We start from the raw sequence: 24,680 nt of genomic DNA on the forward strand, positions 1-24,680 counted from the left end.
AATGAACATATACATCTTCCCTGAAAGTGTCCTTGTGCCACTTTGAGCCCCCACACCCCCACTGTCCCCAGGTGACCACTGATCAGTCACGATTCATTAGTTTGCACTTCCAAACATTTATATTATTGGATATGCAGTATCCAATAATATGGATATGCAGTACTTTTTGTCTAACCTCTTTTACTTGTTCTAATTATTTTGAGATTTGGCAGTTTGTGTCTTCCAAGGAAGTTGTAGAATTCACAGGCCTAAACTTTTCATATTCCCTTCTTTTCTAGTGCAGATATTAACTGCTATAAATCTCCCAAGAATGGCTCTAGTGTTGTTCCATGAAGTTTGATGATTTGTCACTTATGTTCAAAATACCTTCTGAGTTCCTTTTTTATTTCTTTTTTGACTAATGAATTATTTAAAAGTGCTTCATTTAGTTTTCAAATATTGGGAGATTTTCCAAAGGTCTTTCCATTATTGATTGCTAATGTTACTCCTTTGTAGTCAGGGAACACACTTTGTATAATGCTAATCCTTTTAAATTTATTGAGACTTGTTTTATGACCCAGAAAATGGTCCCCTTGGTAGACATTCCTGTACACTTGAAATAAGCATGTATGCTGCCATTGTTGATTGCAGTGTCGTATGTCAATTATGTCAAGGTAGTTGATGATATTATTTAAATCTTCTAATTCCATATTTATTTTCTATTTGATCTATCAATTATTAAGGAAAGTATATTGAAAAATCTGCCTAAAATCATATGATTGTGCATTTCTTCTGGCAATTCTATCACTTTTCTCTCACATATTTTGAAGGACTGATTTTGGGTACATAAACATTTAGAATTGTTGCATCTTCTTGATGAAGTGACTCCTTAATCACTATGAAATGGCTCTCTGTTTCCCTGGTATCATTCTTTGCTCTGAAATCTACTTCATCTGATATTAATATAGCCATTCCAGTTTTCTTTTGATTCATGTTTAGCATGATATATCTTTCCCATCTATTTACTTTTAACCTGCTTGTGTCCTTCTATTTGAGGTGTGTTTCTTATAGACAGCATACAGCTTAGTCTTATTTTATCCAATCTGACAATTTTATTTATATAATTACATTTAATGTGATTACTGACATGGTTAGCCTTTAAGAGAATCATGTCGCTAGTTGTTGTTTATTTCTCCATCTCTTCTTTCTTCTTTTTTTTCTCCATCTCTTCTTTCTTTCTTTTTTTTTTTCCTTTTCTATTTCTGCCTGCTTTGGGATTAATTCCCAGATTAATCCCATATTCTTAATTAATTAATTCCCAAATTAATTCCAAATTCCCATATTCTTCTGGGATCCCTGGGTGGCTCAGTGGTTTAACGCCCGCCTTTGGCCCAGGGCGATCCTGGAGTCCCGGGATTGAGTCCCACATCAGGCTCCTGGCATGGAGCCTGCTTCTCCCTCCTCCTGTGTCTCTGCCTCTCTTTCTCTCTCTATGTCTATCACGAATAAATAAATAAATAAATCTTTTAAAAAATATTCTTCTGATTCAATTTTAGCTCCTCGGTTGGCTTACTAGTTATTGCTCTTTGCTTTCTTGTCTGAGTAGTTGATTTACAGTTTAGAGTACACTATCACAATCTGCCTTCAAGTGGTATCATACTATTTCACAGTACTGGAGCCTTTCTCTCTATCAATGTGCTGTTAATCTCATCATACATTTTCCTTTTATATCTTTTACAAATTTCATATTACCTTGCTATTTTTCATTTAGATAGTCATTTTTCTTTTTGAGATTTAAGTAATACACTTTTTGATCTATTTACCTCTGTAGTTCCTATTGCCAGGGTTCTTTATTCCTTTGTGTAGATCCATATTTTCATCTGGTGTCATTTCCTCCAGTCTGGAGAAATTCTATTGAAAGTTTAGTCAAACCACGCCATAATAGTGCTGCTTCAGCATACACTTTGTGTGGCCAGGAGGCCTGTGGGGGCCTTGAACTGTCACTAGCCCCTTCCTTGAATGCATGCTCCAGAGAGCAGCCCACAGAGTTCTAAGTAAATACATGTTCCTGATATAATTCCCCCAAACCACCCTCATGATAAACAGTCTCTTCACCTTCCAGAGCCTTCTTTTGTGTGCCCTGTAGATAAAACCCCCCACAAAGCTTACCAAAACCCCTCTTTTGAATTGGCCAATCCAGCCTTAGCCCAAGAACCACAAAGCTCGCTACCTGATACCGAAAATAAAGACATGGACACTGGGTCTCCCTCTTTCCTCCCGCCTGCACCCTGCCTTGACCTCCTCATGGTCCCTTATTAAGGGGATGCCACATACATTTTCCAACACTTGTAAGTAATAGACTTCTCTACTTAGATTCCCTTGTGGCCTTCTGTGGAGGGATGCAACACCTTGGGAGTCTACTTAATAAATGATCACTTAACAAAGTTGTAACTTCCTTTAACATTTCTTGTACTGCAAGTGTGCTGGTGATGAATTCTTTCATCTTTTGAGATTCTTTATATCACATTTATTTTTTAATGGCAATTTCCCTAGGCATAGAATTCTGGAATTAAGTTTTTGCTTCTCTTTTAGTATATAAAGTTGCTCCATTGTCATGTCACTTACATGGTTTATGCTAAACAATGCTGCTCTTTCTAATTTTCTATGTACTATACATACATGCCTTATTTCACTGTCTACTTTTAAGATTTTCTTAGTATCACTACTTTTGAATAATTTTATTATAGTATGTCTTGGTTGTTTACTTCATGTTTCTGGTCCTTGGGATTTTTTTAAGGTTCTTAGATCTGTGGCTTATAATTTTCACTAGAAGTAAGAATTTTCTCAGACATTATTTCTTCAAATATTTTTTCTGCCCACCCCCCACCCCCGTGCTCCAATTTCATATGTGTTAGATTTCTTGGAGTTATTTCACTGTTCACTGGTGCTCAGCTCATTATGTAAACTCTCTTTTCTAGGCTTCTTTTTTTTAAGTAACTCTTTCACTGATACTTTACACAGCATAAAGTTCACCGTTTTTAACTACACAGTATTTTTTAGTACATTCACAAAGCTGTGCAACCATCATCAGTATCTACCTCCAGAACATTTCATCACCCCAAAAAGAAACCACATACCCATCAGCAGTCATTCCCCATCCTACCTCCTCCCAGCCTCTGACAACAACTAGTATTTTTCATCTTCACAAATTTTCCTATTATGGGCATTTCATACAAATGAAATTATACCATATGTAGCCTCTGTGCCTGGCTTCCTTAACTTAGCATAATGTTTTCAAGATGCATTCATGTTGTAACATATCAGTACTACATTCCTTTTTATTGTTGAATAACCCATTTTGTGGATACACTATCTTTTTTATCCTTTCATCAGTTGATGGACACTTGAATTGTTTCCACTTTTTGGCTATTCTGAATAATGCTGCTATGACCAATTGTGGACATATATTTTCATTTTTCTTGGGTATATGCCTAGAAGTAGAACTGCTGGTCACATAGTAACTCTATGTTTAATCTTTTGATGAAGTGCCAGGCTCTTTTCCAAAGCAGCTGAACCATTTAACATTTCTACTAATAGGGTATGATGGTTCTATTTTCTCTACATCCTCACTAGCACTTGTTACTATCTGTCATCTTTTTATTATAGCTATCCTGGTGGATGAGAAGTGGTATCTCATTGTGATGATCAATGATGTTGAGCATCTTTCCATGTGCTTATTGCCCATCTGTATAGCTTTTCTGAAGAAATGTCTATTCAGATCTTTTGTCTATTTTTAAAACTGGGTTGTCTTTTTATGATGTTGTAGTGATTCTTTATGTATCCTGGATGGCAGTCCTTTATTAGACATACAAGTTGTAAACTCATTCTATTAATTGTCTTTTCACATTCTTGATGGTGTCATTTGAAGTACAAAAGTTTTTAATTTTGATGAAGCTCAATCTTATTTCTTCCTTTGTTACTCATGTTTTTGGTGTCATATCTAAAATTCATAGTCTTAACCCAGGATCACAAAATTTTCTGCTATATTTTCTTCCAAAGGTTTTATAGTTTTATCTACATATAAATGGCAAAAATTATATTTAAAAAATTTTAAATTCCCCAATGGAATCTACCAAAATCTAGAGTAAACATCATAAATAATGATGAAATACTGCAAAACTCCTCTGAGATTGGGAATGAGAAAGGATGTTTACTAACATCACTTCTATTGAATATTATACTGGAGATTTTAACCAGTTCTACAAATCAAGAAAAACAGATAAAACACATAAGTAAAATGCATAAGGATCAGGAGAAAAAGGCAAAACTGTCAAGGAGAAAAAGGCAAAACTGTCATTATTTGCAGATGACATGATTATGTACCTATAAAATCCAAAATAATAAATAGATAATTAAAATCAATAAGTAGTTTAGCAAGTTCACTTGATACATGATCATTAGAAACCAATCTAATATAGTTTCTACATACCACAATTTGGAAATTTAAATTTTAAACTGATACTATTTCTAATAGCGTGGAAAATATCACATATCTAGGAATAAATCTACTGAAGGATGTGCAAGACCTTTATAAAGAAACCTATAAGACTATATTAAGACAAATTAAATAAGTCCTGAGTAAATGGAGTAATATATCTCACAGATGGATTGGAATATTCAATAATGTGAATATGTTCAAACCACCCAGAATAATATACCCATTCAATGTACTACCAATAAAAATTCCAGAAGATATCCAACAGGAATTGATATATGGAAATGCAAAGAACCAAAAATAATGGAGGAAATGCTGAAGAAGAAGAAAAGTAAGGAGGCCTATTCTCTCTGACACCAAAACATTACAAAGCTATCATAATTAAACAGTGCAGTAATGTTGCCAGGACAGACACAGACCAATGGAACCAAACAAAGATTCCAGAAATAGGATGCAAACATACAAGAGTGCTTCATTTTTTAGAACGGTAGCATTACAGAATTGTGGACAGAGGACAGTCTATAGTAAATAAGCTGGGCCAACTGATTATCCATGCTGAGAACAAATGACCTTTACCTTACACTATACACAAAAATCAAGTCTAGGAGGATTGTAGATTTAAATGTAAATGTAAACCAAGAAAGCTACTAACAGGTAATATAGGAGAATATTTTCATGAGCATAGGAAGACAAAGATGTCTTAACACTAATCATAAAGAAAAAAAATCATAACGGAGTAAATTAGGGATCTATATATCAAAAGACATTAGTAACAAATATGAAAAACACAGAGTTAAGATTCCTACTAAGTAAATACCTCTTGAAAATAATAATAAAAGGATTAAAAGTTGCCACCCCACTCAAAAATGATCATAAAACTCCTAACTATCTATATGACATTATCCATAGTCAATGAACATACTAATATGTTCACTCTCCCTAGACAGTAGATACAAGGAAAAAAGTTTTTAATCTTGCAGATTGGCAAAGATCTAAGTAACAATAATTAAATTTAGTATCAGCCAAGATTTGAGTATTCTCATAAACTCCTGGTGGAAATTTAAATTGCATACATTTTTTTTGGAGACTATTGGCAATATACCTCAAAATCTCTAAAAAGTCTATGTATCCTTTGACCTAACCATTCTACTTATAGAAATTTATCCTAAAGAAAAAAATTGAGCCACTTTGGAAAATTGGATTTTCATCACTGCAATGCCTATATGACAAGAAATTAGGAGAGAAAATAGAGGATTGGTTAAATATGTTATGATAATCCGCATAATAAGACACTAACAAAAATCTGGATCAAGAATCAACACCTAAGACATTTACAGAGGCAGAGTGTAACACAAATGACTGAAGAAGCTCTTTGGCAACCTGGCCAACACATGACCCTCTTGGAGAAGGCGGCTCCAATTAATTAATGACAAGTAAGAAGTGGGGTGGTGTGGAAGTGTGTCTAGTATCATCAGAATATTTACTCCTTTAGAAGAAGGAGAAAATTAGATCTTTATCTCAAATTTCCTGATTTTTAAAAGCTGTCTACTATTTAAATTTTTTTTTAAAGATTTAGTGGCCAAATAAAATACATTATTACTAGACTAGATTCAATTAAAAGGCTAAGAACTCCAATGTACATATTTACTTACTGACAGAGATTCATGATGTATTGTCTTTATTGTGTAAAATGATTATTACAGAAACACTTTATATAATGTCACCTCAATTTTCTTAAAAATCAAAGCATATTGGAATGCCTGGGTGGCTCGGTAGTTGAGCATCTGCCTTCAGTTCAGGGCGTGATCCCGGGTTCCCGGAAGGAGTCCTACAGCAGGTTCCCTGAAGGGAGCCTACTTCTCCCTCTGCCTGTGTCTCTGCTTCTCTCTCTCTCTCTCTGTGTCTCTCACGAATAAATAAATAAAATCTTAAAAAAAAATCAAAGCATATTTAGATATGTGCATAAACTCTGAAGTGTCTGAAGAGGTATAAATCTAAATGTTAATAGTGGGTGATTTTTTTTACATCTCTGTTTTTTACATGTTTATATTGATCATTAGTATTTTATTATCAAATAATACAATAAAGTTCTTTTCATTTGTGGTTAGTTTAAAATTTTGAAAATTTTTTTTTTAACATTTTTTAATTTATTTATGATAGTCATACAGAGAGAGAGAGAGAGAGGCAGAGACACAACAGGCAGAGGGAGAAGCAGGCTCCATGCACCGGGAGCCTGATGTGGGATTCGATCCCGGGTCTCCAGGATCGCGCTCTGGGCCAAAGGCAGGCGCCAAACCGCTGTGCCACCCAGGGATCCCCCACTATTCCTTTTACTGTGTAGGTTAAGTCTAATGGAGGGTAAAGAAGTTTTTTTAGGTGATCATAGCACCATTGGAAACCTGTCTTACAATGAGCTCATGTGTCTCCCCAAATTCCCCGTTTGAAACCCAAGGAGATATTTCATCATATTTGGTCCATGGAAATACCATACCCTTTGAGACATTTTTAATATGATATCATTATATTTCATTATTTTCATTATTTTTTTGTCTTTTCAATGAAGTGACAATAAAAGAAAACAATAAAAGTGTTGTTTCATATCTTTACTTTCAGTAATGTGCAACATGAACATAATAGTGTTAAGAAGTCAGAAATAACACGGTAGCTATAGAAGATGCTTATATTTGCAAAATGTCAACAATTACTTCCCTAGGTTCCCCCAAAACTAGCGTATTTGTTAATCAAATTAATTAAGAAGCTTTTCAAAATAAAAGCAATGTTTTAAATAAATATATTTTCATAACCATAGAACATTTAGTTCTTCTGGAGGTAACAAACATATTACACTCAAGTACTTTATGAAGATATTAGGGTAAAAATTATCTAGATGCAATTATAAATGTACCCTAATTAAGTTTGCTTCTTTTGTGTGTATGTTTTTGTTCATGTATTAAAACCATATCTTATTTGTAATCAGTTAGTTCTTAAATCATCACAAACATGTCATCTGATCCACAGAATTTGTATCAGCTCAGCCTGATAATGTGGCATTGTTTGAATGATGTCTTTAAATTCAAATTTAGTACAATAAATTATATTTAATCAAAGACAAGCCTCCTAACTGCTCATGTGCATTTAAAAAATGAATGCTAGGCTCCCAGTTTGGAAGAATGACTGAAAGTAATGTCACATCAAAATCCTAATTACAACAGAGCTCTCACTGTGTTTCAAAGTTCCACATGGGTGGGTATAAACTCATTTATGATCAGCTTTTCCATTGAAATCATATATGTTTATTAAACAACTAGAAAACAACTTTCTAAAAAGTTATTTTATTTAATAAATAGTTTAAAGAGTTTTCAACTGAAGAAATGATTTTGCTGATCTCAGAAATTCTGATCACTTGTTTACCTTTTAGTCACTTTTATTTCTACTGTGATTCTTAGGAATTTTTCTAATCTACATTTAATCTATCAAAACATCTATGCATTGGTAAATTTGGCTTCCTTTGATAATAACCTATGTTAAGCTCTCTAAATTAAATGACAAAGGTAGAGAAGTAAAATTAAACACAGCAACCGGTTATAGTAAGTGCTCCTTAGAATTTCAGATTAACAAATTTGCCCCAAAATGATAAAGTAATAACTTACTAAATGAATAATGCAACATAGAATAGATTTTCATAGGATCACAATCTTTCTCAATGTTTCTCTCTCTCACTGTCACTCTTGCTTTCTTTCTTTTTTCTTTCTTTGTTTCTTTCCTTCTTCTTTCTTTGTCTTCTCACACACACACATACACACACACTCCCACCCACAACCATACATGGGTATGTACATACATCTCAGAATTTTAAACACTGCTACTAAAGGTTTTAACTTAGATAAATTAACTACATTAAAATACTGACATTGTGAAAATATCTCTCTATGTCCAACACCTTATAGAGGGCATCTTTTTGTGAACTTCTAAAAAGCTTAAAGAAAGAAAACCAGAAAGAAAAACCAGAGTCCTCAAAGGGAAGGATGGGTGAGCATCTCAGTACTGCTCAGGGTCACAGCTTCCCGTTCTCCTCGCCACTCTCCTTCTCCTCTATGGCTTCCAGGCTGCGTTTGCTCTTGGCTTCTGCACCACTGCTGGGTGCTTTACTAAGTCCACAAGACAAGCATGCCAGCTGGATCTGCTTCATGTTTTCTACAGCTTCATTCTTGGCGTTCTTCAACAGATCTCCTTGGCCCTACAAACAGTAGAAATATACACCAAAGAAGAAAGTTATGGACCAGGCATATCCTGAGTGACATCACTCTATATATTAAGTGCTGCTGCTCAGTAAGAAAATGGACCCAGACCTTCAGAGCTCACTTTTTCAAGGATTATCCCCAAGTTCTTTAGTAGCACTGTCCAGGGTCTTTGCTCTTTAAGCCAAGGACCTCAACCTGAGCCTTCCCCATCAGCTCTGTGGCTGCCGGTAGCCTCTTGAGATTCCTGTAGTAAGAAACAACCTCAGGGGGCCCTTCTCTGCATTCCCCAGGACGGTGCACTCTTCCCTCACCTTGGTCTGAGACTTTGCACACTGCTGCGACTCCTGTTCCACCCAGGCCCAGCATTCCCAGGCTTGGGAGAAAACGAGGAAAGAAGAGAAGAAGAAGGAAGAAGGAGAAGTCCTTCAAAGAACTGAAAATTAAATCAGCCACTCAGTGTACAGGAACTTAAAAAGTAAAACATCTTCTGTAAAGTAAATCACACACTGTTATGCTTGGTAAGCTGGGGTTTTATATACTGGGTTACCCTTGCAATCTGCCTTTTAATAAACTATTATTACCCACATTCCTTCTGTCTTTTCCATCACCCTAAAGACAATGTTCCCATCTGGCTGATGGAGAAAAAGAGGCTCTAGAGGCTCAATCAAAACAAAAAGCATATGAGGATCACAGGAAATCATCAGCTGTCAGTAACATCAGTGCTTGAGGAAGATTTTTTTCTCCTTATTTTTATTCCTTATTTTAGTTCTTCATTAATAATGATCAAGTATGTAGTGCCTGGGTGGTTCAGTTGGTTAAGCATCTGCCTTTGGCTCAGGTCATGATCCCAGGGTCCTGGGATGGAGCCCTGGGTCAGGCTCCCTACTCAGCAGGAAGTCTATTTCTCTCTCTTTTTCTCCCTCTGCCCCTCCTCCATTCTCATTCTCTCTGTCTCTCTCTCTCTCCAATAAGTAAATAAAATATTTTTTTAAAAAAAATGGTGAAGTATATAAGCTGATACCAGCCCTGGGGCCCAAAGGACCAAGTGTGGGGCAACCAGAACCTGTTCCTCCCTAGCACAGACAGAAGAGGAGAGAGTCCTTCTTCTCTCCCTTCTCCATTCTCACTGCAGTGGTAAAGGAACCCCAAACTGCAGAGGACAATGTGCAGGATGTGGGGTTTACACTGATTGCTGGAGAGTTCCTCCACAAAGCAGAGACTCAGCAAAAGGATAAGTCACCTATTTTATCCAATGTGCTCCATGATACACTATTTAATTTGATAAATGGTTTTGCCTCTGAGGAAATTTGTGTTAAAAAATGCCTTAGGAAAAAAAATGCCTTAGAATATTTCATTCCTCAAAACCTACTCATGTACTTGCCAATCCTACCTACGTAATAACAGCTAAATCCTCTGATAATAGGCTTTAACTAAGCGGGATGCATCAGGATGGGTTTGCCTAACATTTCGTTAAAGTATACTTACCCCCATCACCTCAATCACAGAAAAGGGATTTTATAAGTAGATTTGGAAGTTTTATCGTCTAGCCTTCTCTCGAGGAGAAAAGAGGCAGAGCCTGATGACGTTTAGCGACTGACCCAAGGTCACAGCTGGTAAATGACTCAGCTGGGACTAAAGTCCCAATGCTCTACTTCGATTCACTGCTCTACTTCCTACACCATGTTTATAATTTAGACTAAGACTAAAGACTAAGAAATGAACACTCTGTCAGATAGAGATGGATCTTTCAAGGGAAAAATATTCACTATGCCAGCAGAATTTGGGGAGTCAGTTCTGAACAGTGCAGACGTAATGAGTCCCCTCTGGACACTGAAAAACAAAGTCACATTCACTCTGTAAAAATGCAATGCTTTAATAATGATAGTACACATAAAGTGCTTACTCTGCCCAGGGAGTCTTTTTTTTTTGTGCTTTACGTATATTCATTCATTCAACTGTCACAGCAACCCAATGAAGATACAGGCACTTTTCCTATTCTCGATTTACTGATTAAAATTTAAAAAAAAAGAGCTAAGGTCCAGGGCGGTCACCTTTCCCAGAGTCATGCAGCTGCAGAGTGGTAGAGCTGGGGTTTAAGAAAAGTCCAACAGTTGGTTCCAGAGTCTGTAGTCTTAAATACCACATGATATGGCATCTCTTCCAGGAAAATCGTGCGCTCTCTACAAAGCACATTAAAGCCTCCCATTCATGGTTACCCATGAAAACAACACAGATATAAAGATAATCATTGCTCATGTGGCACAGTTTGAGAGAACTCAGAGGTGGTATCTAGAGTTAGGAAGACCAGGTACACCAAGGACACGCTGGCAGGGACCCAAGTCAGACTATCTTAGTTTTGTTCTTTGCTCCAGCAATTTCTCCCTGGGCCATTTGCTATTCTATAAACATGAAAATAACCTTCTGCCTTCCTCACAGTTTTAAAGATTAAAGAAAATATGTTGAAGAGTTGTGTGTAATTTAAATAATCACAAATAAACTCTGCTATAAGATGATGCAAAAAGCAGGTATCACAGTCTATTACAATGAGTATCTTGGCACTGTACATAGGTTAACATATAAACTGTACTAATCTGTTTTAAATGCAGCTGCCAAGAGTCTGTTTGACAGAGATAGGTATATTGCTACTGTACAAATTGAAAGATTCCTTTAAAAACCAAACTGCATTAATAAAAAGATCATATCTACACTCATTTTCAGTGTTACTTTTAAGAGATTGCTTTCCTTTTAGTTTTGAAGGTTTCCTTAAGCATTTTAAAATTGCAACAGAAGCAAAGTTGGCATCTTCCCTAACTGCAAGAGCGAAACATGCAAAAATATCAAGCTTGATGCCACTAATATGTAATGCTCTCATATCCCTTTCCCTGCAGCGGGTTATGAAACATATCTAATTAATCAGCCAAAATGTCATCTCGTCAGTTCTGTGAGGTGGCATCCAGGCCCAAATGCCAGACTGCACCAGTTCTGGTACACAGAAGTCAGTCTCTCCAGAAAACAATGGCCAATTGGAGAAAACAGTTTGTGCCAGAGCACAAAAACACAACTACATCATCTCCTGATAGCCAGGAGACAACACGTCCTGGCTGAATGGTACAGGCAGAAAAGAAATTGAAAGAGAAACTCAATTGTTAGCTAATAGAAGAAAACAGATGAAAGACTAATTTTACCTTTGAGTTTTTACATTTTATATCGAAGCACTTATGTGAAAATTTTGTTTTCTGTTTTTTAAAGAGGCAAGAATAAAAGGTCATCTTTCTGTTCTGTGGCTCAAGGAACCCACTCCTTGAGTCCTCCCTATTAGGATATAAGAACCAGGAAAGACTCACAGTAGGCAAAAGAGTGAAGTTTATTGTTAATGACCCCCATGCTGGTACTCCTTTCTAGTGCTTTCTCCCATTTTATGTGCAGCAACTTCCCCTGGCCAACGAGCACCCCTCTCTCTTCTCTGCTATATTCCTTCTCAAACTCCTAACAAGCCAGCTTATATGGTATCTCCTCTGTCAAACATCTTTGTCCTATATATCATTTCCTACAAGACGTATCAGGTATTCAGATTAGCTAATCATTTTAAAGGGATTAGTGTATAGTGTGTATTTAAGGAGAATTCTAACAGGCATTTCTAAAGAATATGCTCAAAAATTCTCCTCAAATAGAGGTCTTGGAAGAGAAGAAGAGAAGAGAATTTTAGTTGGTATTATATAAATTGAAACACTTCTTGGATATTAAAATATCTGTGGGATTGTTATGGCCTAGAATGTAAAATTAATGTACGATGTGATCATTGACACTTGACTTGTAAGAAATGTCAAGCTGCTGCCAACGTTTCGATATTCTAGCAATCTCATGGCAATTTGTAATTTCTCTCCACTGATGTTAGGGATGCTTCAGAAAAAAAAAAAAAAAAATGAGGACTGCTTTAACCCAAAGAAAAGCAAATGTAATAGAGGGCATTTCAGGCAGACTGACGCTGATGGGACAACAGGACTATCAAAAGTCTCAAGGCCAATGGCCACCAACTCAGTCACCACAATTTGGCTTCCAAAATTAAGAATCCATGGAAATCCCAGCACATTTAAAGAGTAACTCTTGACATCACAGAAAACCAGAGAGGTCACTATAGATATTTTGAATCTAAAAATCAGTGATGATTAATGAATTTTTTAAAAAGAGAGATTAAGTAGTCATAATCAAATCCTTGCAACTGCATTAGATTGCAATTAAAATACATTATCTAGAAATCAAGAAATATCTGATGCAATTTAGACTGTAAATGGGGTTGCTGTACAATATCACAAGTTTTATTACTAACTTTATTGCTGACAATAAAATACTATCACAACCTACACAGAAGCTAACATTTATTGAAAACTTATTGAACAATCTATCAAAAGACATTCAAGATTTTTATAATTCCTCTACTAAGAAAAGCAGCTCCCTCCCTGTCCAGCATTGTTCAAAGGTAATTTTGACTACAATCTGGCAGAGTCACTTACAAAAGACATCCACGACTCCCTCACACCCATTTTTCCCATGAACTGCACTATCCCTTGTATTATTAGTGCATAAAAGAGCAGGACTAGTGTCATGACTGGTGTCCTTGTCACGTGTGAAGGAAATGCGTGGGTTGTTCAGGGCACACCACAAATATTTAAAGAAGCTAACTGAGACTCTGGGAATGGATATACCCTCACATATACAGACCTATACACATAAACAAATGTAGCTCTGTCTCCAGGCAGACTCGAATGTATTTTTCAGCACATATTCAATGGCAGATTGATTCTCCTGATATACTTTCATGTAAGAGTCCACACCTACAGCTAATGTCAATAGCTATGAACAATACTGCAGTAAAAGTCAGCCACAGACAGCGTGGTGGAATTAGCAGCTCTTTATTTGTTCCAGATACCATTTGTTGGACAAAACCATGTCGTGGTGGGTCGTGCTCTACTACCATCTTACTAGTTCAAAAACCATGCTTTTTGGGAATATCAGTATTATCTGAAGAGGTTAAATGTTCTGCTCTAAAGAAGTGGAAATAACTACTACAATGTTCTTTATTTGAGAAATTAAAATAGCAGATCAAAAACTTGGTGGTGAAGTCATGGCAGATATTATTTCTCTTGATGTGACATTTCTAGAATAATTGGGTAAAGCTCTGCAAAGATGGCCTAGAATTCTTGCTCTCCAGAACAAAAGCCTAGCTATGTAGGGAAGGTAAACAAGATGGGAACAAGAGTTATAGGGCACAAAAGTGTCTCTATTAGATTATAGACAAAATACCTTAATTGCATCAAAATAGAAGTTTCCATTCCATTTAATTATCAACAGATTTATTATTTTTCAATACCTTGGCAACCAAATATTCCAACCGCATTCTACTCACCAGTTAAAAAGTTGGATTTAACTCTGAGTTCTCAAGAAATATGGATGAATAATTGTAGACAGTTCTGATCTAAGAACATTGGCTTAATTGAGCTTTTATGTTACTCTTTGCCTAAAACTCTGAACTCAAAACAAGTTGACACTGTTTTCAAATCTTTATTACATAATGCAATCAAATTATTTCATTCTTAAAGGAACAGAAAGGGGACTACATTGGACATGTTCACCTGACCCATTACAGTTTATAATCTTATATAAAGTTCAGGTTTTTAAATTAGTTTTGTGACTGATTAATTTTAGTATTGGTTATAGACTCCAATTAATCAAATGTTTCTAAAGACTATGGAAACAGAACAGGAATAAGACTTTTTTTTTTTTTTTTGGAATAAGTCTTTTTAATACCCGAGAATCTAATTCTGAAGTGAGACTAGTTCATGAAATGTAGAAGATATTTCCAAGAAATTTTGAGAATAATTTAATACCAAAGAGAAGATAACATTGCAAAATAAAACAGAATTACATGTTTAATAAGCGCAACTATACAAAAGGCTACAAAAAATTTGAAGGTATAATCTGTTGAAATTCAACATACTGAAAATTACATTTGAAAGTTAAATTTGAGAACTTATGTTTTAAGACCTTTCAAATAAAATCTTTTTCTACATTCCTTTTTCAAATAACATCCTGCATTGTTGCAATAGCTTTCTCATCAGGAAATCCTGACTAACGTGAATGTTGAAGGAATACAGAACCTTATTTCACTTCAAAATGGTAACTAACTGTGTCTTAAGCAGAAAGCCTTTGCATTGACCATGTTTTTTAAAAAATAGTTTTTAATATGGAAGAAACCATCTTTGTGTTGTTTAGTATATATACAAGTGAAGTAGTTTAACATTATTTAAATACTACTCACTAATAATTATAATTACATCATAGTAATAGAATGAAGATAAAAATCATGATCATCTCAGTAGATGCATAAAGTCATTTGACAAAATTCAACATCCTTTCATGATAAAAACTCAACAAACTCAGTATAGAAGGAACATACCTCAACATAATTCAGGCCACATATGACAAGACCACAAGTAACATCACAGTCAATGGTGAAAGGTTGAAAGCTTTTCTTATAAGATGAGAACAAGATAGGATGCCCATTCCCACTATTTTTATTCACCATAGTACTGTAAATCCTAGCCAGAGCAGTTAAGAAGGAAGGAAGGAAGGAAGGAAGGAAGGAAGGAAGGAAGGAAGGAAGGAAGGAAGGAAGGGAGATAAATAAAGAGAGAGAAAGAAAGAGTATCTAAATCAGAAAGAGAATAGTAAAACTGTCTCTAATTACAGATGACCTAATCTTATATATGGAAAGCCCTAAAGACTACACCAAATAACTGTTAGAACTAATAAATGGATTGGGTAAAGTTGCAGGATACAAAATCAACATACAAAAATCAGTTGTGTTTATCAGTTACAATAAATGATCAGAAAAAGAAATAAAGAAAACAATCCAATTTACAATAACATCAAAAACAATAAAATACTTAAATTTAACCAAGAAGGTGAAAGATCTACATACTGAAAGCTACAAGATACTGATAAAAGAAATTGAAGAAGACACAAATGAATGGAAAGATATCTCATGTTTATGGATCAGAAGAATTAATATTATAATATGCATGCTACCCAACGTCATCTATAGATTCAATGCAATCGCTATCAAAATTCTACTCGCGTTTTTCACAGAAAGTAAAATACAATTCTCAAATTCGTATGTAACCACAAAAGACTGAAAATAGCCTAAGTAATCATGAAAAAGAAGAACAAAGCTGGAGGCATCACACTTCCTGATTTTAAAATATACTACAAAACTACAGTAATTGAGATAGTATAGCATCAAAAGCATAAACTAGAGCCAAAATAAATAAATGGGACTATATCAAACTAAAAAGCTTCTTCACAGCAAGAGAAACCATCAACAAGATGAAAGGCAATCTACTGAATGAGAGAAAATATTTGCAAGCCATCTAATAAGAGGTTGATATCCAAAATACATAAGCGACTTAATATATATACACGTATATATAACAACTCAAAATATTTAACAGCTCAATGACAAAAAATAACAAATACAATTAAAAATGGGCAAAAGGCCTAAATAAATATTTTTCCAAACAAGGCATACAAATGGCCAATGGGTACATGAAAAAGTGCTCAACATCCTTAATCATCAGGGAAATGCAAATCAAAACCACCTTACAGCTGTCAGAATGACTATTATTAAAAAGACAAGCGATAACCAGCACTGGCAAAGATGTAGAGAAAAGGGCACCTTTGTTATTGCTGGAAATGTAAATTGGTGCAGCCATTGGGTAAAACAGTATGGAGATTCCTCAAAAATATTAAAAATAGAACTACTATACAATCCAACAATTCCACTCCCAGGTATATATCCAAAGGCAATGAAATCAGGATCTTTTTTTTTTCCTTTTTTTAAAATTTTTTTTAAATTTATTTATGATAGTCACACATACACAGAGAGAGAGAGAGAGAGAGAGAGAGAGAGGCAGAGACACAGGCAGAGGGAGAAGCAGGCTCCATGCACTGGGAGCCCGACGTGGGACTCGATCCCGGGTCTCCAGGATCGCGCCCTGGGCCAAAGGCAGGCGCTAAACCGCTGCACCACCCAGGGATCCCCTGAAATCAGGATCTTGAAGATATATTCACGTCACCATGTACATTACAGCATTATTTATAATAGCCAAGACAGGGAAACAATTTAAGTGTCCATCAAACAAATGAATAGATAAATATATATGTATACATATATCTAGCCATCTTCTTTAATATATATACATACATCTTTAACATATACCTATATAATATGTGTAGCATCCAATAACATTTTAAAAGATGCATTATATATATATAATATTCTCATGAATATTATATATTATATATATAATGCAATATTATTCAGCCTTGAGAAAGAAGGTAATCTTGCCATTTTCAACAACATGGATGCATTTAAAGGGCATTATACTAAATGAAATAAGTCAGAGAAAGACAAATACTAGATGATCTATTTTACATGTAATCCAAAAAGACAGAATTCATAGAAACAACCATAGTTTAATGGTTGCCAGGGGCAAGGGAAAGGGAAAATGGGTGAAGCTGGTCAAAAGGTACAAACTTTCAATTACAAGATGAGTAAGTTCTGGAAATTTAATGTACAGCATGGTGACTATAGTTAATAATACTATATCGTACACTTGGAAGGTGCTAAGAAAGTAGATCTTAAACATTCTCACTGCAAAAAAGAAGGCAATCTTATGAAGTGATGAATGTGTTAACTAACTTTCTATGGTAAAGAAATATATATATATATATATATATATATATACACACACATATATATACCTTTATATATATATATTCCTTAAACTTACACAATGTTATATATTAATTATATCTCAATAAAGCTGAAAAATAATAATAATATTAATAACAATCCAGTAACAACAGTGCTGACAACAGATACCATTAGTGATGGGTAAGATCGCATTAATTAATAAAACCTATTACAGCGAGATACACTTCTTGACCAGAGCTTAAAAAGAAGTATTGGGGCACCTGACTGGCTCAGTCCATGGAGCATGCAACTCTTAATCTCAGGGTTGTAAGTTTGAGCCCCACGTTGGGTATAGAGATTACTTAAAAATAAAATCTTTTTTAAAAATGTATAGAATTTGGGACATCTGGGTGGCTCAGTGGTTGAGCGTCTGCCTTTGCCTCAGGTCATGATCCCAGGACCCTGGGAGTCCCACATGGGGATCCCCACAGGCAGCCTGCCTCTCCCTCTGCCTATGTCTCTGCCTCTCTCTCTCTCTGTATCTCTCATGAATAAATAAATAAAATCTTTAAAAATAAATAAATAAATAAGTATAGAATTTAATATTTCCAAATCCCATTTGTTGTCCCTGTTATATATTGTTCTGAGGTATATATGTATGAACCAAGACATACCTACATCCTTCTTTGGTTTAGGAACAGTGGTGGTTTCCTTTAGTTATCATGAGAATTTAGGTCTTCATTTTTGCTTTACTCATCTATCTATTCATCAAGCAAATATTTACTCAACGGATTCCATATACCAGACTTTGTCTTGACCTGTGGTTCTCAACCCTATCAAAACTGAGGCCCTTTAAAAAAATATTTTGTAAGGCTCCCTTTAGGATCCGTAAATAAAAGTCAAAAATAATATAAGCTGATTATATATATTAAAAATTAAGTAAATACAGTATCCTAACTATACTGTTAAAGAGAAATAAAGGAATGGTAATCTAAAACAAAATAACATGTATTTTGCAACATGTGAATGCCCAGGCAGTCACACAAGAAACCACAATGAAGTAGGCAGTGGCCTGTACTTAATATGAATTCGCTTAAATTCAAAAGAGAAATAAAGAGATCAGATGCCATTCCACACACACAAAGAAGACAGAAAAATGACAATGCAGTTGTACCAGATAGACACTAATATGAAAACAAATAATGGCAACAGGCCACACTTATTTGCATATAATAAAAGAAGAAAGGAAATAACCTTAATTAAGATAGGGATAACATGCCAAGACAAGTACAGATTCTCACCATGGAGAAAAAAGTGTGATAGATAATCCCACAAGTGAGGAAATGAATATCCATACACCCCACCGAAGCTGCCAAGTCTTCAAAGGTATCTCAAAAGATTTTTTTGTGTAATTTATAATATCAGCTTCTACTCCTCAGGCCACTGTGGGATGCCATGACTTGTCAAAAATAATAAAAAAAATCCAGCATTCCTGGCTGTTTCCACTAACTGTCCCTAGAGAATTCTTCCATCACCTCCACAATCTTCCAAAGTGCCCTCTAGAGGGCAGTACTGCCCTCGTTAAGAACTACAGGGCTGGACTCCAGGTAAGATGGTGAGCACAGATGCCCACATTGAACCCACATAGAACCGAGGTCTAGTTAGGGATACAAGCATAAATTTTAAAGAACCACAAAAATAAAACTATGCCTAACCACAAGTTGTGCCATGTGCTTAAAGGAATGTGATGTGGTGAGAACATGTAGTCTAGGGGGTCGGGCAAGGCTCTCCTGTCCAAGTGACTAATGAGCAACAATTTGGAAGACAGAAAAGCATCTTCATCTTTTTTTGGCATCTTATAATCAGTGAAATATGATATAAGGATCTTGTGATGCTTGCCTTGAGTCCTCAGTCCTCCTACAGTCTTACTGATACAGATAGAGGTACTATGGGAGAACGCGCTGGAAGGTTACTGCCTTTGTGGCACAGCACCAAAGGGCCAAATGCAGCCCATTTGTCCTTATATTTTACCTACTTAGAATGTATTTTGTTTCCTTTAAATTTATACTGAAGAGAAAATGATAGTGGAAAATATGCATAAAGTATTATTTAGTGACAGTGTCTTTTTCTGCTAAGCAAGAGTTCTTAGCAATTATCTCATATTTTTGAGTTATTTGAGAATCAGGCATGATTTTTATCGACTTTACAGGTGAAGAAATGGACTAAGGAAAGCTAAGTGACTATAGTGCCCAGGCTCACACAGGAAAGAAGCATGAAGGAAATAACTAATACGGCCTGCTCCCCAGAGCAACAGTTGCTTTTTCTTCAGTGTGTTATTTTTCTTTGCATTTAGTTGCATTACACAATATGCTGCACATGTCACCTAATAGATCGTAGAAATGGAGAGAAGAAAAAATAGCATAAGTTCTATTTGGCTTAAAGAAGAAAAAATCCTTTGAGGGATGCCTGGGTGGCTCAGTGGTTGAGCAACTGCCTTCCGCTCACGTCGTGACCCCAGAGTCCTGGGATTGAGTCCCGCATGGGGGTCCCCATGGGGAGCCTGCTTCTCCCTCTCCCTATGTCTCTGCCTCTCTCTCTGTGTCTCTCATGAATAAATAAAGTCCTTTTTATATCCTTTGATAAAACCCCCTGAATATCCCATACATAAATACCTCCTTTGTGTGATACTTTAATTTACAATTTTTGCCTTAAATGTGGGTTCACAGTTTAAAAGAATTTAATGATTTTGATCTGAGTTCAATTTTCAGAAAAGTGAAATACAAAAGCAATGGTAGAAGATTGATGAGGGGGAGAAGCGTGAAGAAGATGATTGGTTTTCCTTTTAAAGATATCATAAGCCCCAATAGATCAGATCCAAAATGATGATTATAGAATTGAATTGAATTCATTACAGGCACCAGCTGAACATTTTAAAGGATGTCATTAATGTGAGGACTTGTAGTTCACAGAACCCTGGGATTCTGGTTCTCCTTGCAGTATCCACAAGCTCCTAAAAACCTCCCATATTGGCCGACCAAGATGGCAGCACACACAAACTGGGGAGCAGAGCCAGAATTCTAGAAGTCATAAAAAATACAAAGGACTCTAAGGATTTCATATTTTGTTCATATAATAACAATTTGGCCCAGAGGCTTTGAATTGTAACCATATTGCTCTTCTGTAGGTCAGTGTACAATGTGACTACGTGTATAATGTGACTACAACACTCCAGGTAGTGCTGTCAGACTACCTAGATTCAAATCCTGGGCTCCACCACTTATCAGCTTTTGACCTTGACCAGGGTCACATGGTGCCTCAGTTTCTTCATCCATAAAATGGCTTCAAAAATCGTACTCATCTCTGGACTTATTGCAAGATTAAGAGAGATAATACGTGTGAATTCTTTAGAATAATATGTGGCAAATCCTACTGATGGTTAGCTACTAAAATTATTCTATAAACAGAAAATTCTAAAGTTTCAGTAAATGCTATTAATAATGACAATGTTATAGATGTCTACTGTACTCCACGTTACAAAATGAGAGGGAACAAAAATCTTTGAAACTTAAAAAAAGACAAGTTGATAAAATGGAGGGAATAAACAGTTACCGAGAATAAAATTTAGGATTGATAACCTGTGAAAAAGCCCACAATGATTAAAATTAAAAGAGTAATAATTCCATTGATGGGGCAATTTTCCTTGGGAGACCCAAGGATGTGTCATCCTCTCCCCTGCAAATTCTGGTTTTCTTGTTCATAATTTAGAGTTTACAATATTGCTCAGTGTAAAACACCAAAGCATTCATTGCTCACTATTGGAATAAGAAATGTTAAACAGCCATTTTATTTAAGGCAGATGAGAAAGTAAAAATGAACTGAAATCATCTGTCACCAAAAGAAATTAATGACAAACATTATCTTTTGTGACAGACCCATTATATTTCTGAAGATACCATAAGATAGGTTCCTGCAAGGGTGCTCTGGTTAAGAAGCCATCTGTCTGCTTTGGGCAAATGACTGTGAGCCTAATCCACTTACAGAAAATGTCAACAAAATTGCTTCAACACCAGTGAGCTGAATAATAGAAGCCCCTGAGCTAAACTTTAAAAATATGACTCAAGTGCAGAAGACTTCATGAATTTAGGTTTGTGTGATGATACTGGTATCCTGAGAATTCTGTTGCAGTCATTTTGACAAAAGAACCATTCAATAAAACAGTAAGAATCCAGTGCCTGTTGGTTGCCCTGCTCTCTGCTCTTTCCTTCCCATTATTGTGATCATTTGCTTCTACGTCAACAAATCTAATAAGAGAGGACAGATTAGTATCAACCTTTAGCAAGGTGACAAAGTAATTAATTGCATTTCAAATGAAATTTCAGTAATGGATGGTCATCAGCACAAAAAAAAAAATACTATTTAAAAGTTCCAATATCTCAAATTAACTTTCATGGGATAATAAATGACCCTGAAAGCCGAATTCACATGTCTTGAGTGCTGTGGGCCAAACACAGAAGGAGCTTCTACAGAAAACCTCCACTTGGCAAGCTCATACTCTTTCCATTGCAAAAAGATCATTTATGGCAATTTGAAAGATGTAGGATGCTTCAGACCCCAAAGCAGACAAAGACTATAGGCACAGTTCCTAGTACTAAAAGAATACTTTTAAATGCATTCTATTTGCTTGGTATAGTTTCACTGTAAGAAATTACAGATTATGTTGCTTAAACTATTGACTACTTCATCTATCCAAAAAAAAAAAAAAATCTGCAAAAATGTGAGAATAAGAGTGTAGATGTAATAACAACAGGCCACCAAATGACCTGATCACAAAGTGGCTTTAGCTGCTTAATCACCCCCCCCCCCGCCCCCGCCCGGTGTGGAGAATTTCATCAAGCAAGTGATATTTTGTGACATCTGGTCTTGGGCTGCACAATTCTAGGGGCACCGTCACACAGCCTTCTATGTGCATGGCATTCCCTGCAGCCCACTGATGGCCATACTGCATCTGGTTTAGATGTGTCTTTTACCAAGGACATCTTTATTCTCTGCAAAGTCATAACACTTTTAAATAGTCTGAAATTGTCCCCTTTAGGAATGTTCCGTGGTGTGTGCAGGGTAACCCATCCTGCAGCCCTGTAGGCACCCAGTTACACTGGCATGAGTCCTAACTTGTGTCCGTGGCAGTGGCCAAATAGCTATTAACTAGAAATTCTTAAAGGGACAACTGCCCTGCATGTTCCGCCCAACAGGTCATTTTTTAATTAATGAAGGTAAGGCAGCTATCAGATGAAATGGCTTTTTCTTATTAGTAGTTAAATCAAGGAGTGGCCAGCTTGGCTCCCTCCACAATGACTGGTTGGAGATTTGGTCAGTAATGAGGTGTTCATTGTTGTTGCCTCATATCCAGCTGCGCGTTTGGTTAAACACCAGACTACCAATACACCAAGGAAATGTCAAGACTTGTTTTCCCTGATCGGAGACTCCCTCAAGTTTCAGATCTCAAACTCAAGCCATCTACAACACGAAACTACTAGCAACATATTTTGCTCCAACATGTCGTTTATTTTTAAAATTACACCACACAAAAGTTGAAATAGTAGTATCTATATTTACCAACTGTTCATACTATGTCATTTTGGCTGAATTGATTATATATATATATATATCTCACCCTAAATATCTTAGTAGGCATATCATGAAAATAAGGACATAATCACCCACTATTATTACCCGAACGAAATTAGCACTCATTCAGCAATTTCATCTGATATGAAGTGCATGTCAAAGTTTCCCAAATGTCCCAAAATATCTTTAATAGCTTTTTAAAATCCAGAATCCAATCAAGGTTCACACATTATTAGCGCCTCTGAAAATAATGATCCAGCCATGTGACGTTAGAGTAAAAGCCTGAGCGGCAGAGCACACGGAGAGACTCAACAGCAAGTTCACAGCAGTGAATCCCACTTCCCTGAAAGACACACATTTCCACAGCATCACCCTGTCCACCTTCTGGAAAATGCGCCATTAAATCATCACATACACCTGTCAAAACACTTCTTCAGAATGCCAGACACCATCACTCTTACATTCTTATTTTTAAATCAACTTTATAAATATATACGCCTGGAAAAATTCATCATACGTTCACCAGCCCATTCAGTTTTATGAGTGCCAGGCTGACACCTCCCTAAATACTCATCCTATCCAGGCCTCATATTTCTCCCTAGATAACTGTGAAAATCAAACGTCAAAAGCTAGTGGGAGAGAGCATTCATATTCAATTCCGATATTTCAGTAGCAATATTTTTTAGGCCTTCGATATGCAGACCAAAAAACCGCACACATTTTTGGATGAACTTTAAATTATACCACGTAGGACATACAGGACAAGCCTTGTGTGATCCTGTCCATGCGCACAGACCCTTGCTAAAGAAAGTAGCCCCAGGGTGACCTTGGGGTGGGATGGCCCTACTCTCTACTATCAGAGCCTGCCTCTGGCCACAGCTGGCTGGACGGAGCATTCACACATAGCTCAAGAGTGCTGGCCAGTTAATAGCTGGCCAGTGACCTGTGAGCTAGCCTGACTCCAGGCAGCAATGATGGCAATTAGTGAAAGCAATCAGATTAACGCTCTCAGAAGGTGACCTGGGACATTCAAAGAGCCTTCGTCAGAAAGAGGTGCTAGAAAATACACAGAGGAAAACAAGAAAGGGAGAGAGCTGAGCATTTCCAGGGCCACCACGCTAGAAAAAAGAATCTACAATTCTTGCTCCTAAGAGAGGAAAAAATCCCGGTCCCCTAAAGCTTGGATTGCAATGGTCTTGCAGCCCAAGTTTCTGTGAGGCTGCCCGTTCTGTGGCTTCTCTCCTCAGGAGACATGTTTCCTGCCTTGTCACATATATGCTTCTCACCTGAGAAAGCCTCAATGAGTCCCTGTTCCCTGTAACTCAGGTAAAAAAGAAGAAAAAAAAAAAAATCACCATCACCACCACCAACAAAAACACATTTAAATGAGAAGTGCCAGGCCTGTTACAGTTTTAACACCATTTGAATGGTTGATAATCAAGGGAAAATAGTGTTTAAATCATGCTTTTGTCCCAGCTACAGCTTTCTAAGCTTCTCACAGAGAAAGCCAGAATCAGTCACAAGGATAAAAAGGACAGGGATGTGGCTGATGTCTGCAGTGGAAAGAATGATGAACAAATTAGGAACT

The 24,680-nt window shown here is 36.2% G+C and overlaps 1 protein-coding gene across 2 annotated transcripts in view; it reads right to left on the minus strand.

Moving 5' to 3' along the window:
* Positions 1-7,062: 7,062 nt before the first annotated feature.
* Positions 7,063-24,680, minus strand: part of PLCL1 (phospholipase C like 1 (inactive)) — a 328,672-nt gene continuing 311,054 nt past the window's right edge. For both annotated transcript variants that reach the window (XM_072812891.1, XM_072812892.1), the window contains exon 6: positions 7,063-8,711. In XM_072812891.1, the coding sequence (XP_072668992.1) occupies positions 8,529-8,711 (183 nt within the window). In that variant the 3' untranslated portion in view covers positions 7,063-8,528. The remainder of the gene's footprint in view (positions 8,712-24,680) is intronic.

Source organism: Canis lupus, chromosome 36, assembly GCF_048164855.1.
Source record: "Canis lupus baileyi chromosome 36, mCanLup2.hap1, whole genome shotgun sequence".
NCBI lineage: Eukaryota > Metazoa > Chordata > Mammalia > Carnivora > Canidae > Canis > Canis lupus.